This window comes from Cataglyphis hispanica, chromosome 1 (genome assembly GCF_021464435.1).
Source record: "Cataglyphis hispanica isolate Lineage 1 chromosome 1, ULB_Chis1_1.0, whole genome shotgun sequence".
NCBI lineage: Eukaryota > Metazoa > Arthropoda > Insecta > Hymenoptera > Formicidae > Cataglyphis > Cataglyphis hispanica.
Window position 1 is genome coordinate 4,571,494 of NC_065954.1, and position 15,107 is coordinate 4,586,600.

At 27.5% G+C, this 15,107-nt stretch overlaps 2 protein-coding genes across 2 annotated transcripts; one reads left to right on the top strand and one right to left on the bottom strand.

Moving 5' to 3' along the window:
• The first annotated feature begins 1,592 nt into the window (after positions 1 to 1,592).
• On the top strand, positions 1,593 to 3,974 carry LOC126859450 (syntaxin-5). The gene is made up of 5 exons (XM_050610753.1): positions 1,593 to 2,123; positions 2,460 to 2,716; positions 3,013 to 3,207; positions 3,285 to 3,406; positions 3,525 to 3,974. Exons 1-5 carry the CDS (start codon positions 1,757 to 1,759, stop codon positions 3,682 to 3,684), a joined length of 1,101 nt encoding a protein of 366 aa, XP_050466710.1. The 5' UTR covers positions 1,593 to 1,756; the 3' UTR covers positions 3,685 to 3,974.
• Positions 3,975 to 4,702: 728 nt separating this feature from the next.
• LOC126859340 (transport and Golgi organization protein 1) lies at positions 4,703 to 12,125 on the bottom strand. Its single transcript, XM_050610492.1, is given in 17 exon segments — positions 4,703 to 4,870; positions 5,385 to 5,912; positions 6,371 to 6,500; positions 6,650 to 6,746; positions 6,947 to 7,036; positions 7,115 to 7,253; positions 7,352 to 7,574; positions 7,770 to 7,937; positions 8,274 to 8,498; positions 8,583 to 8,660; positions 8,784 to 8,879; positions 9,092 to 9,229; positions 9,308 to 9,369; positions 9,445 to 11,521; positions 11,712 to 11,845; positions 11,976 to 12,114; positions 12,117 to 12,125. Coding segments are annotated over 17 exon segments (4,389 nt in total). The 3' UTR covers positions 4,703 to 4,814.
• Positions 12,126 to 15,107: the final 2,982 nt, after the last annotated feature.

Here is a 15,107-nt window from a genome sequence, read left to right on the forward strand (position 1 = left end):
CGAAACTATTCGTTATTCTGTATACAGATAAATACCGATTATGCAGATATACTTTTAATATAGGTATAATACATCATCTTCGTATAATACATCATCTTCAATAAATTCATTGAAAAAATTAGAAAATTAAAAAAAAAATATTTGGCTAATAAACTGTTGATATTTGATTCAATAATTTAAAATGTATTTTTTCAAGATTAAGTATATAGAGTTGTATCTATTATTCAAGTTCTAATCTAAAATCAAGTGATAGTATAAAAATCCAAATTAAAGTTAAAAAATACGAGTGCATTTTATTAAACAAAAAATAGATGATATATAAATAAAATATTAAATTTTAAATATTATCTGAAATTTTCCAAAAAAAAGAATAAATATTAAAAATCTAAACACGCAATAAAAAAATTTTTTTAAATTTCTAGTAGATAACATATATGAAAAACAATATCAGTATCAGTTATTATGGTCTCTGTAAAATGCTTAATACATATATGTATTATCCTTTTTGATATTCATTTCTAAAATGGTGATACTAAAAGTTTTATTTTTTTTTATATTGATTGACACAAGATATTATCAATAATGATGCAGTCTCTAGCTCTGCTGTAGCAAAAATAATCATTCAATTCCATCATATTCAATAAAAGTCGCACGCTTTACGAATTACCGATCATATTAAAAGTGCCGCGATCACTCATAACTACTAATTGCTAATACAGCTATTATTAATTATTATTGATATAATGTAATATAATATTATATATTATATAGCATTATATAATTATATAACATTATTTTATATTATTAATATTTAATAATCAATAAAAATTCAATTAGATTCTACGCACAATAGAGAAAATATTAAGAATAAAAATAAATATTAAATATTAAGAAGTGCAATTTGAAATTATTTTACTTCAAACAAGGGAACGCGGAATGGATTAATTATTTCTATTTTATTAATTTATTATGCGTTAATTCATTTTGATTCTTTGAAGTAAAATATAATTCCAAATTGTTCTTTCTAACATTTAATATTTATTTGTATTCCTATTTTTTCTATTGTGTATAGGACTACAATTATAAAATTTGTTGAAACTATTTTTACATTACATGACAATTTGTCAAGATTGTTGAAAACAGAGAAAATGCATACAAGAAAAATTACAATCTGAATTTTTTAAATTAATATCTTATAACAAATAAGTATGGATTTGCATTGGAATAGCGCGTTAAATCTATAATTATAAAGATATAAATCTGAACTCACCGAAAGTCCGGTATTCTTGTTGGTCGTAATTAAGCATCGTATTTAATAAAACTTAACAGAAATATTTTTCTCTCTTCAAAACTACAAAACCTTGAAATTTAAATTTATTTTTTTTTCGCCACGCGCGAACTGCGAATGGAAGCATAGACATAAAAATATATAGATGGAGCATTGTCTATGCAACATGATATCATAATATGCGAACAGCCTGATGTGATAAATCTAGACATATTTTTATAACTAGACGGATCTAGTTATTATTGGTCTCCCGATTGTGGCTAACTTTACGGTGAAAGTATTTATTGACGCCTAGTGTATATATCACGTATATGTATAATACGTGATCGCGCCGCGGAACTGTCATATGTGTGGTCATGCGGACGTGTCCGTCGCCGTTTGCAATCTGTTGACACATAACTGGACCTAGTGGTAAAGATCTTCGCGACACGCGCGCACGTGAATCAAGCAAGCTGAGAGGATGCTGCGATGTTAGCACGCAGACGTCACATCGCAGGAAACGTGATAGATCGCGACTTCGCAATTGCGAGCTCGAGCAATTCGCGATATCATTACGATGGAGATGAAGCGAATGATGAATTGTTGAGCGAGGAGACTGTCGATTCAACCGAGCACTCTACGACGACGACGACGATGACGTCTCGTGACAGGACCAACGAATTCGCCAATGCGATCCGCTCCATGCAGAGCAGAACCGTCGCGCGGACCGTTGCTAATCTGCAGAATCCGCGTCGCGCGCGCCAGATACAGAGCTACTCAAACTTCATGATGATAGCAAAGAACATTGGCAAAAATATTGCTAGTACATATACCAAACTGGAGAAGCTTGCTCTATGTAAGAATCAAATGTACAGGAATCTGGTATACCACTTACTGCAACTTTAGTCAGTCGCAATATATCAAAGGAAAAATATTACAAGTAGAAGAATCATATTTTTATTGCAAAATCTATTCTTATTTACTCTGAAATCTACTGTAGGCCAGATCATATTGTTTTGGAAAAGTAAATAAAAATGTTTAGAAATTTCAATTACAATTGAGATTATCTTTGATAATTGCCCTTAAATTTTATCACATAAGATATCTGAATTAATATATACAAGATTAAAAAACAGATGTTTATATTAAGCAAAAATACTAGAACTATTTTACAATAATTGTTATGTTACAGTGGCCAAGAAGAAATCCATATTTAATGACAGACAGGTGGAAATTGAAGAGCTTACAAATATAATTAAGACAGACCTAAAAAGCTTGAATCTTCAAATTGGAAAATTGCAAGAGCTTGGAAAGTCCCAAAGAGAAAGCTTTGGTTCCTCTCAGAGTCATCATATTGCTTCACATTCTTCCTCAATTGTGATGGCACTGCAATCTAAATTGGCGGACATGTCAAATAACTTTAAAAATGTTTTGGAAGTTCGATCCGAGGTAAGCTAAAGTAAAATGATATAATCTCTTTTATAGATATATATCAAAAATTATTTTATATCAAAGATTATTTTAGTCAAAAAATATTTTATACATTATTAATTCTCTTTGTATTTTTATAAAAATACACGAGATACATGGTATTATATAATTATATAATTAGATAATTATTTTGTTTAAATTTCTTTGAATGTTTATATTGTTGTACAACTAAATATTTATATATTATGAAAATTAGAAAAGTGAGTACATTTAAATGATAATAATATATAAACTATATGGAAATATACATACAGAATATGAGAGAGGAGCAACATAGAAGACAACAATTTAGTCAAGGATCTGTATCTACTATGCTCCCCCCTAGTGTTGTTTCGGGAAGACAAGGTTCTTTATTACTACAGGAAGAGGTTTCTAGTAATTCAGTTGCGATAGACCTAGAACCAATGATGAATCATCAGTTAATGCAACAAGCTATGCAAGACGATACTGTAAGTGATCTAGCACATGTGTAAAGAAAATTAGTATCATATGAAATAGAATAATTACATATATTTGCTTTCTGCAGGATGCATATGTCCAATCAAGAGCTGAGACTATGCAAAACATAGAATCTACTATAGTTGAACTAGGTGGCATTTTTCAACAATTGGCACATATGGTTAAGGAACAAGAAGAAATGGTTGAAAGGTAAAAAAAAATGTAACTCTGTGTTCCATGACAAATATAAAGAGTTGTCTGAAAACATTTTATCATCAAAATTTTATAAATATAAATTCCTAATTGCAAAAAAATAATGTATTTACAGAATAGACAGTAATATAGAGGATACCGAGCTAAACGTGGAAGCTGCACATACTGAAATATTAAAATACTTTCAGTCTGTAACAAGCAATAGATGGTTAATGATAAAGATATTTGCGGTCCTGATATTTTTCTTTATATTTTTTGTAGTGTTTTTGGCGTAACACTCGGCACTATCAATTTATTATATATATTTATATTGTTACATTTTATCATTCATATCTACTATTTGTGATATAAAAGAAATAGTTGCAAAATGATTTTTACAAAGCTAAGATCTTCATACATAACATAGGTTAAATGAAAAAGATATTCTGTGCATTCCTCCACCTTTTCCCTATAATTGTGAATATTGTACATTTAAACACTTACCATTGTAAGTATTTAAATATTACGTTACTTGTACAATGCATCTTATTAAACATAAAATGTAAAAAGAAAATATTTCTATAGATAATAAATATATAATTTTCATCTTATGTATATAGAAAAGGCAAACAGTTATCAAATAAATTGGACGAGTAACGTTTTACAAAGAATATATACATTTAAAACAAAAAATTTGATTATTTTATATATACTTATACTATTTATATATGTATGTGTAAAGTAATATATTTTTTTAATTTTAATTGGGGTATTTTGATCTAAAATTAAAAAGATAAAATTTTCATATATATATATATATATATATATAATTTTTTTGTGTTCTAGCTAAAATATTAAATTTTCAATAATTCTGATAACACACAGCCATAATAAATTACAATTCATTTCAATCTTTAAAACCATATATAACAATTGTATCTTTTATTCTACATAAATTATACAAGAAACTTTATCATAATATTTTATTTACTAAATTGAACACCTAGAATATGCATGTCATTACTAGAAATATAGATATAATTTACTTATACTTTTTAATATTTTCACTTTTGTTACTTTTATAATGCAATCAAAATACATAAGTATTTTCAACAATTTTTACAAATAATTCACTATACATGTGTTTTCAGAATCATAAAGAAAAAATCATAATATTAATTTTCCAAATAAGTAATGATAAAAAAAAGTTCTCTTAGCAAAACAATATCGAACAATTTATTATATAATAATGACAAACATAACAATATCTTTATGATATTGACATGTTTGCCATATGTTAATGTTAACGGAAAATTATATTATTGTTACATATTTATTTGAAATTGTTATACAATAAGACTGTCACTGATACAGTGATTAGATTTGGCCTTTGTACAAGTATATTGAGAATAACAAGATACAAAACTTAGACTTTTCCATGATGTGCTTTATCCAATGATTCTCCCGAAGAATGCAAGGAACCTGAAATTTAAAAAAAGTAAAAAAAATTTTTTTTTCGATTACAACTTATATTTTTATATTTTAATGTATACAAGTAAAAAATATATTTATACAATTTTAAAAAATGCAAGGAGATAAAAATGGATGTCGCTAAAATAAAAAATTATATATACAAAAAAAAAAAAAAAATTCTGTGAAGCTAGTAATGCAATAAAGAAATATCACAAAATATATTAGAAAATTGAAGATGCACATATCATGTGTGTCGTTAACATAAATTAAAATTGATTAAGCTCTTTAACCTGACACAGCATCTATTTGGGATTATTTCCTTCCATAGTACTCCAAAACTGTCTCACTTTAGAGAAACGTTTGCGTCCTTGCATGCATAAAAATAAAAAAAAGGAACAGATAATAACAACCAAAATGCTTTCCGAAAGGACAGGAAGGAGATGAATCTGACTAAAAACTACTATGATATCCCAATGAATGTCGCTCAAATCGTCGCTCTGTGTCACATACTGTTTTCACAAACCTTTGTGATTGCGCGCACGTTGCTCTCGTTGATGAGGATGAAAACCAGAATTGCGTGGGGGCGGCAGTGATTCTTCCCCCCAAGGATGCGTCGTTCCAAGAGGTGGAGGAAAACCGGGTGGAGGAAGAGGCGGGATGCGATCGCTACCGAATGGAAGAGGTGGTGGCGATCTGTGATGATTAAACGATGGAAGTAAATGCGGTGGAGACATCGGTGGCGGTGGGGAACCGGCGTTCTCATACCTGCCGCCGGAAGTGAGCTGAGGATGTAAGGGCGGCGGCGGCGGCATCGGCGGAGGTGACGATAATCTGCCGCCGAGAGGTGGAGGACGCTGACTAATATCATACGGAGGTAGACCGGAGGTAGTGGGTGGTAAGGGTGGCAGATACGGCGGAAAACAGTGTAGATAGGAGGGCGGTGGAGGTGGAGGAACACCCGAGGAACCACTAAACATTACTGGAGAGCTGGACGATTCTGCTCCTATGAATAATGGCGGCGAAGTCACGGTTTCCCCATTTGTTTCCAAGCCTGTTTGAAAATCAGTTTACGAAAGTAAAATATCTGACCAGAAACATACGAACTTGCAGTTTCGATGTATAATAACTTGCGCAATCCACCATCTGTAGATGAACCTGTACACATTTCTGATGCGCTAATTATATATCTATGATATTATTACATTGATTTAAATTACTACTTGCCAAGAAACTAGATAATCTTTCTATTCTACAGATTACAATATTATATATTCTACACAATTATAATTTCTACAAGATTTTTATAATAAATTATTATTTGCTTATGAAAAGTGTATTGTATATATAACATATAAAAAAAATATAAAAAAATATATTACTATAATAATAGTTAAACATGAACTTTATAATAGATATATAATCTTTTTCCAAGCTAAAAATTATTGACTTTTAAGTTTGTTTGCTAAATATGTATACATATAATAAATATCTTGTAATAAAAATACTTACGATGTAATTTTACTTCAGGATCAGTATCATTTAAGTTCAAATTTTTTTCTACAAGAGTAAGACGATTACGTAATTGACTGGCCTCGGCTTTCGATTCTTCCAAACGACGCTCATTTTGGCGGGCAGCAACCTTATAAAATATAGTATGTGTATATATATATATATATATATATATATATATATATATATATTGTTGTATAGTTTATATATATATATTTATTTATTTATTTATTTATTTATTGTGTGTGTGTGTGTGTAAAATAGACACAGATATATTACCCATTGTTCATGTGCTTTCATTTCCAGAGCAGATATTTGATTTTTATATTCTCTTTCCTGTTCCACGATTTCTCGTTTTAAGATTTCTACTTGTTGTCTAAAGTAAAATTTTCTGTGATGAATTAATTGCAGTTTGAAACTAAACAAGAATTCTTGTAATCACAGGTATATTTAAGAGAATATTTTAACTTGTTCTAAATAATAGTGTAAATAATATAAATTTCCACAAATTTTTAAATTTTTTCTTCATATTACTATTAAATGAATTATTAAATTTGTCCAATATTGTATGCTTACTTATAATTTTGAATTTCATTTTGCATTGTATGTATCCTTTCAACCGTTGATACCACTTCTCCTTGTTTCTGTAGCCACATAGCTTCTTCCCTAAAATAATGACAACATTAATAATTTATCTAAGTGTAAGACCACACACATATTTTTATTTAGATTATCATTGCTTACTTCTGGCGTTCAGCTTCTTTCTCTTTGAAAAACTTTGACAATACCTCAAGTCGCGTCTCTGCATCTTTCTTCTCTTTTTCAGCTATTTTACACTGATCACTTAGCGCAATTATCTCTTCCTTAACAACTTTCATATGTTCTGTAACATAAAAATATTGTTATTTTTGTATTATTATTAAATTTAATTTAAAAAATGTCGCGGTAAGCTAATTCAAGATTTCTTATATTTAGATTAACCTTCTAATAATTGATGAGCGCCTTCAATATCACTTAATCGCATCTTTAATTCATCTCTCTCTTCACGTAGTTGCAGTGCATCAATTTTAATGCGAGATACATCATATAACTTTTCTAAGTCCAAATTATTCGATTTGATCTGATTAACAACTTCCATCAATTCTTTAACTTCTACTTCTTTGCCTTTCAATTCTTTATATAATGATGTTTTTTCGATAAATAACTAAAAAGAAGTCACAAATAGTGTGTATATATTTCTTGATAGTTGAATTATTGTATTTGTGTATATATATATATATATATATATATATATATATATATATATATATAACATTTATTATTAATTATATTAAGCATAATTCATATACATCTATATAATAATATTAACTACTATTGAGATATGCAATTAGAAACTTACTTCATCTAATTTCTCTTCTAAATTATGTACTTTGTCCGTTAGTGTTTCTTCTATATTATTCTTAAGATTTCTCAGAGTTGTTAGCTCGTCTTGAGTTCGCGAAAGTTCTGCTTCAAGTTCTTCACTTCTCTTCTTAACAGAAGCAAGATCTACTGATAAAGTCTCAATCTGTAATAAAATATAAATCTTAAGTATTATATATTTGGTATGTAAAAATCATTTTTTTTAAATTGATAAAATAATAAGTAAATAGATAAAATATTTATAAAAAATAAATAAAACAAATGTACTAATATAAATACCATCTTTAAATTTCTATACTCTATATTCATTATTCTATATGCATTAAAACATATATTTACAAATTTTAATTTTATCGAACTCACACTGAGAAAACAATAAAACAAAAAATTAATGTCGTTTTACATAAAAAATCAAATCAAATAAAAATTAATCTAATAAAAATATCACAGAAAGATATTAGTAAAGTAAGATTATTCTCACTTCTTGAGCTTTAAGATTTAATGCATTTGTTAAGGATTCGTTTGCAGTTTGCTGGGCATCTAATCTTGCTTGTAGATCTTCCACTGATTGAGCTAACGGATTAATTTCATTATTCGATGATAAAACTTCTCTTAACATGCGTTCAAGCTCTAATCCAGCCTCTGTTGCATTTTCTAAATCTTTCTCCAATACAGTTATCTGTTCCTCCAATCTTGTCTTTTCATGCTGTAACAGGGAAACATAGATAAAATGTGTAATTCTCAATTCATACAGATATATAATAAAAATGTAAGATACTTGGACATATACCTGTAACGCTTCTAAATCAGCTTTTAGAGATGTAGCCATATCTTCAGAATGAAATGAGTCACACTGTGTGGAAAGTAACTAAAATATTTATATTTTAGTGGAATGTAACACATAAATTCGCATTTGTATAATGAAAAAAGAAAATATAGCAAAAAGTATAAGTAAATAAAAAATTATAATTTTTACATGTATACTGCTTACCTTTTGTTGGATAGATTCTATATAGAAAGTTAAATCTGACTGCTCTTTCTCAAGTGTATTAATTCTCGCTATAAGTTGCCCATCTCTTTTTATATTCTAAAGAGAAATATAACATAATTAATAATGTTAAATACTTTACATGATTTGATATAAAAGTGAATATTAATTCAAAACATAAATTATTCATAATTAATAAGACTTTAAATACAATTTCTTTTAAATTTGGAAGACATTTTTTAAATTATATATAAATTCGAGTTACTATTGTTTTCGAGCACTATAAATACACACGCAGTATGTATTATTACCTCAATATAATAATATCCAAGAGTAAATATGAGTACAGCAATGGCTGTTATACATAGACAAATCAGTGTTTTCCAATAATTATGATCCAATTTCATTAGATCAATTAAATTATCTTCTTCACTTTCTGATTCTTCTTTCTATTGCAAAGAAAATCATTTTATATGATAAAATATATATATAAATAATTATTAAAAAATATTTTCTTTAAGACTTACTTGCTCCAGAAACTCAGGTGTTGTCTCAATTATGCATTCATCATCAAGTGAACAAACTTCATCTGAGCAAAAATTATATGATTATACTTTGAAACTATTAGATATTACTAGATATTAGTAAAATAAAATTTGAATACCTTGAATTTCATCTGGTATAATAAGTTTTGATTCTGATTTTTTCAAATCCTCTTTGATATATTCATCTTTGTACAAAACCTTGTCTTCACTGTTTATGTAATTACCATATTCAGGCAAGGTTTCTTCTTCTTTTACTGAACTGTCTATTTGATCTTTTTTATGTTCTAAATCTTCTTCAATATTTAATAAATCTTGATTCTGCAAAACTTCATTGAAAATTACTTGATTTAAGATTTCTTTTTGAGGAGAATCTAAAGATGTCTCTGGACTAACAATGCCAGATGATGCATCATTAGAAAATTCGTTAGATTCTATAAGAACATTGTCTGAGTTAGCATTATTAACTGAGTTACCATTTTTATTTATATTGCTATGTACAATAAATTTCTCAGTAAATGAAATATCTGTAGCACTATGATTTAATGCCTCGTCTATAATTTCTCCAACTATATTTTCTCCAACAATGTTCTTGAGGAATGATTCTTTTGTGATATTTTCTTCAATAGCTGTTTTCATAACAGGTGATAAGTTAATAGTTTCGGAAATGTTATTATTAGTTGTAACTTGGACAAATGTTTCTTTGTGACTAATATCTTCTTTTATATTTTCTGCATGCATATTATCATTTTCTGGTAATTTCTGTTCAATATCACTGCTGTTTTGAGTAGAAACGCTTTTTGTGTCTACAGTTTCTTTCAAATCAGAGATTATTGATTCTTTTTCAAGAGACTCAACTATGTCTTTAACATTTTCTATAATTTTTTCTTCTTTACTTGTATCCTGTATTTCAATATTTTCAACAAGGTTGTCAGTTTTTGCAGAAATAGAACTATCATCCGCTACAGTTGAAGGTATTGTTGGCAACTCTTTGGCAGGTTTAGGTACAGCATCTTCATGTACAAAATTATTGGATAAAGGCACGTCACTAAGAGGTGTAGCATTTTCCAAAGAAATAACAGATGCTTCTTCTTCTATTTTTGTCTCATCCAAAACTTTTGCACTCTCAATATTCTCATGTATAATTTCTTGCTGTATTTCTATTTTTTCTTTATTTATAAGATCTATAGTTGAGTCCGATTCTATCTGAATAGTTGGAACATGTTTTTCAGCTACAGTATCTTTAACTTCATCTTCTGAAACCTGTTTTAACTGCAAATCATTCTCAGTTTTAGGAACAAGTATATCATCATCATTTTGAATAGTAGTGCTCTCTGTTGCTACAATGTCTTGTGAACTAGATAAAATTTTGAATGTGTTTGTAAGTGAAGCAAATATACCTTCGCTTTCAACATTTTCTATTATTTCTTCTTTCTTATTATCTTGTATGTTTTCTTCAGCACTATTATCTGTCTCAACTTTATTATTATCCAATTTTTCTTTATGTTCCAATTTTTTGGATGACTCATCTTCAAATTTACTGCTTTCATCAAGTATTGGAGTATCATCTTTGCTCACTTCATCTAAAGTTGAATTGATTAATGCTTTTGAACTCTCTAACAATATCTCAGTGTTGGTTTGTTCATGAATATCTAAAGGTAATTTAATTCCTTCAACTTTACTAGCATCATTTGCATCTGCTTGTGATTCCTTATTGTTGATAAACGTATTCTTGTCAAATGATGATTCTTTATGATCAGGATTTATTTTAGAATCAATTGAATCTTGTTCATTTAGTGATGCAGTAGCATGCACAACTTCAGACACAAAGTTGGGCTGTATAGATGGCTCACCGTCAGAATAAAATGTAGTACCATCTATTACTTCGTAAGGAGATGTTATGCTATCTACATTAATTACTTGAGATTCCTGCACAATACTTTCATCTATGGATTTTACTGATCTTGATGATGCGTCATTATCTTTATGAGCTAATTTATTTTTTAACAAAGGATGTTTATTTTTTAACAAAGAATGTTTTTTTTGTATTTCTTCTGTTATTGACTCAAGTTTCTTGGGCTGAACTTTATTAATTTCACCATTATATTTATAAACAGGCACTTCATACTGCAATTTACGTTGCAGGATTTTATATTCATTTAGGAATGCCTTGGGTGCAAATCCACGTTTGCCATTTATCTGGAATAGAGATTAGTAAATAAGAAAAATATATTCTTTTGAGAAATAAAAATCTAAGTGATAGCAATGGTAAACTATTAATAAAAAATATATCTAAAAAGAATATTGAAATGAGAAATTTTACTTTTCATTAACGTATTTTATTTATATTCTATTAGCTTAATAAGATTCAATATAAAGAAAAATATACCTCAACACCCCATAAATCTGTTCTTTTTCCAGCACCTTTACTAAAAACCTTGACATCTGCATTAATACCAAATGACATTACCTCACGATCATTTGCCGCATAAGCAAGTATTGTCTTGGCTAACGAAATGGGTTCTAAATAAGAGAAAAAATAGATATATCAATAGTTATAATAAAATAAAAATAGTAATAGTTACAATATTTATATTGGGCAACTAAGAAAAATGTGTTATGGGCTTTAAGGCTAAAGTATGGCTTCAATTACCCGAACAATCCGGATCGTAACATAATTGTTTGTCAGATAGGGTGGCTAAGCATTGCGATATGATACAGAGAATTATCACGACCAGAGAAAATAAAAGATTCGTAAACGATCTGATTTCCGTCATATTTTCACTATTGCAAAATTCCACATCACTACCGCTGGCACACACAATGACACTACACCATTTCAGATTTCAGATACACAACGTGACCACAAACTATATATATATACTAGGCAAGTATGTCTTCATTATGCGTAAATTGTATTAATTTCCTTTATAGCATACATATTTTGACATCTAGATATTCTATGCACCATGACTGTTCGAAGGAACGTAAATTTTACGAACGATCCTCTCTATTCTAAAATTATCTGGATCGCGAGCATTTCTTCTATTCTAAGATCTTCCTAATTTTCAATCTCGTTGAATAAAAATCTCGTTGCGTACTTTGTCTTTCATTTATTTCTTCTTCTTACTCTAACATAGTCACGTGACAAACTTAAAAAACAAACTAAACATTCAAGCGCAATATACGCGCGGCATTTGTCATATTACATTTGATTTTCTGTGTATGTATGCAAATGTACATTAATACGTTATATCGTTTTATAATAGTCAATATATATTTTAAATTTATATTGATATAAAATAATAATATATTCATATTTTTAATTTTTAATTTATATGTATACGTTTAATATATAATATAATTGTTTTATAGTTTTTAATTTATACAAGATACAATTACATATAATTGTATATATAAACTGATCAAAGCAATACAAGTTTTTCACTTGGGGTTTGTCACACCGCAAGTTTTCTATATCAAAAACATTTTTTACAGAGATAATAGAAGAATTGATATAAATCATCGCAGTACTAATTAGAAAAAAAAACTGGTTTGAAATATAAAGGAAAAAACTTAGAATAAAGGAGTTATGCAATAAAATTTATACAATCAAAACATTGTGCAAAATTATCAAAAATCATTTTCACAAATCAATGCTTTAATATATAAGCTGAAACCAAAAGTCAATTACTGATCTATCTCCCAAATTACAACTTTTAAAAATTAGCAAAGTATCAGAATATTCTTTTCTCTTTTTTATATAATTTCTAATATAATTATAAACAAAATATGTAGTACAAATCGAACATTTTAATTCCAAAAGCTGTCTTTTTATATTTATGTATTCTGTTTCCTCCTAATATGTTTAAACTTAAAAGATACATAATAGTACAAAATATAAATAATAATTTATTATAATTTATCGCAAGAAATATAGTGTAAAAGGAGAAATAAATAAAAAATTCGAGAATATATAGAAGGAATTTTTAATAATATTATTTTAAATTTTAACATAATTTGTTCTACATGACTAGATTATAAAAGCAATTATAAATTTATGGATTTAACAATGTTAAATATTATGCATCACAAAACGTTATAATACATTGAAATGTTGTCACAATGTAAGTGTGCATTTTTTTTCTTAAGTTTACAAAAAAAAAGAATCACAATTTATCTTGCTCTTACGCATGTACAAAATTACTGAGCCATATGGTAAGAAATATAAAAAAATTTTTATAATAAATTTTAACATGGAGATATATAGATATTTAACAGAGATACATTTGAAAAAGATCAAGAGAAATATGAGAATTTAAATAGCGTATCATATACAAATTCCTTCAATTATTTTTCTCCATGCCTCTAATGCGTGAAGTATTGATATTTATCTTATTTGATATTTTTATTCTCTTTACGAGATTCTTTATAGGTATAAAAAAACGCATTGTGAGAAACTGCAACAACTCGTAAAATATACTCTGTGATCAACAAAGCACAATAATCGAGAAAATGTCATTTAAAATATTAAAAAATAAGAAAATGACTAATTCTTATATAAAATATGCATAGCTGTAAACATTGGAAAATATACAACGAGAGAATCATATAATTTCTTTTTCAATCTTACTTAATACACATATGTGTGTGTGGGTGTGTGTGTATATGTGTGTGTGTAACATGACATTATGAATATCTGTGTTTAGTCAGTTATTATATTATGCTATATTTCTCTCTTTTTCTCTTTCAACTTGATGTGAAGCAAAATTTAGATGTATTAATTTTATTGTTCTCAAATATTCTTAAAATTTAAGATAATAGCAATTTTTTATAGAGCAAGTATATTCTGAAAACTATTATGCAATATCTATACCAAAACTAATTCTAATTAATCTAGTGTAATCTTCAATATCACTTTTTGTGTGAGTCCAATTCCAATATTTTCAGCTCCACAACATTAACCCTAAAGTGTGTACAAATTCACACTATGTGTATATATGTATTATGCCTAATTATTTCTTATCATGAAAAATAAAATATGACTTCAAAATTTATAATATTATTACACACACGCACACACACACATACATACATATGCCGCATATGCATAATTTTATATAATAACGCTTTGCAATTGATTATTACAGCAGCGATTATAAATTTTATATAAATTGTTTATGTATCTTCATCAGAAATTGCATATATAACACTAATTATATTACGCCAATATCTAATACCTTATACATAACATTTCGGGCATCGCAAATTTGCTTCTATCTTCAATGTTTTGGCGAGTTTGAAATTAATTTGATGTTATCGCTTTGCGTAATTTCTTAATTTTTAATAACCAATATTTTCATAACTAAAGTTTAAATAAAAATGAGAAATTTAATTACCAAAATTTTATAAATTGTTTTTAATCATTTTTAATTGTAAAATGCTCTCTTAATGCTTCAGGAGTAAAATAAATTTATTTAGTTTTTAGTTTAGCCTCTCTAATCTTTGCAGTCGGTATAAGATGCCTGAGACATTCCAAAAAATTCTTTAAATTATAATTGTTTTTGCATGAAATGTATCTAATAATGTATCTAATATTATTTAAAGATGACATGTAGTATCGATTTTTCTCCATTTTATTGAAATTCTATACCATATTTTATGCAAAATTGTTAATTACACATTCAAAACATCTATATCACCTGAAATGAGAGAAGTATGAATAATTCTATTTTATATTACACAAATCGTGTTATAAGAATATATATATATATATATATATATA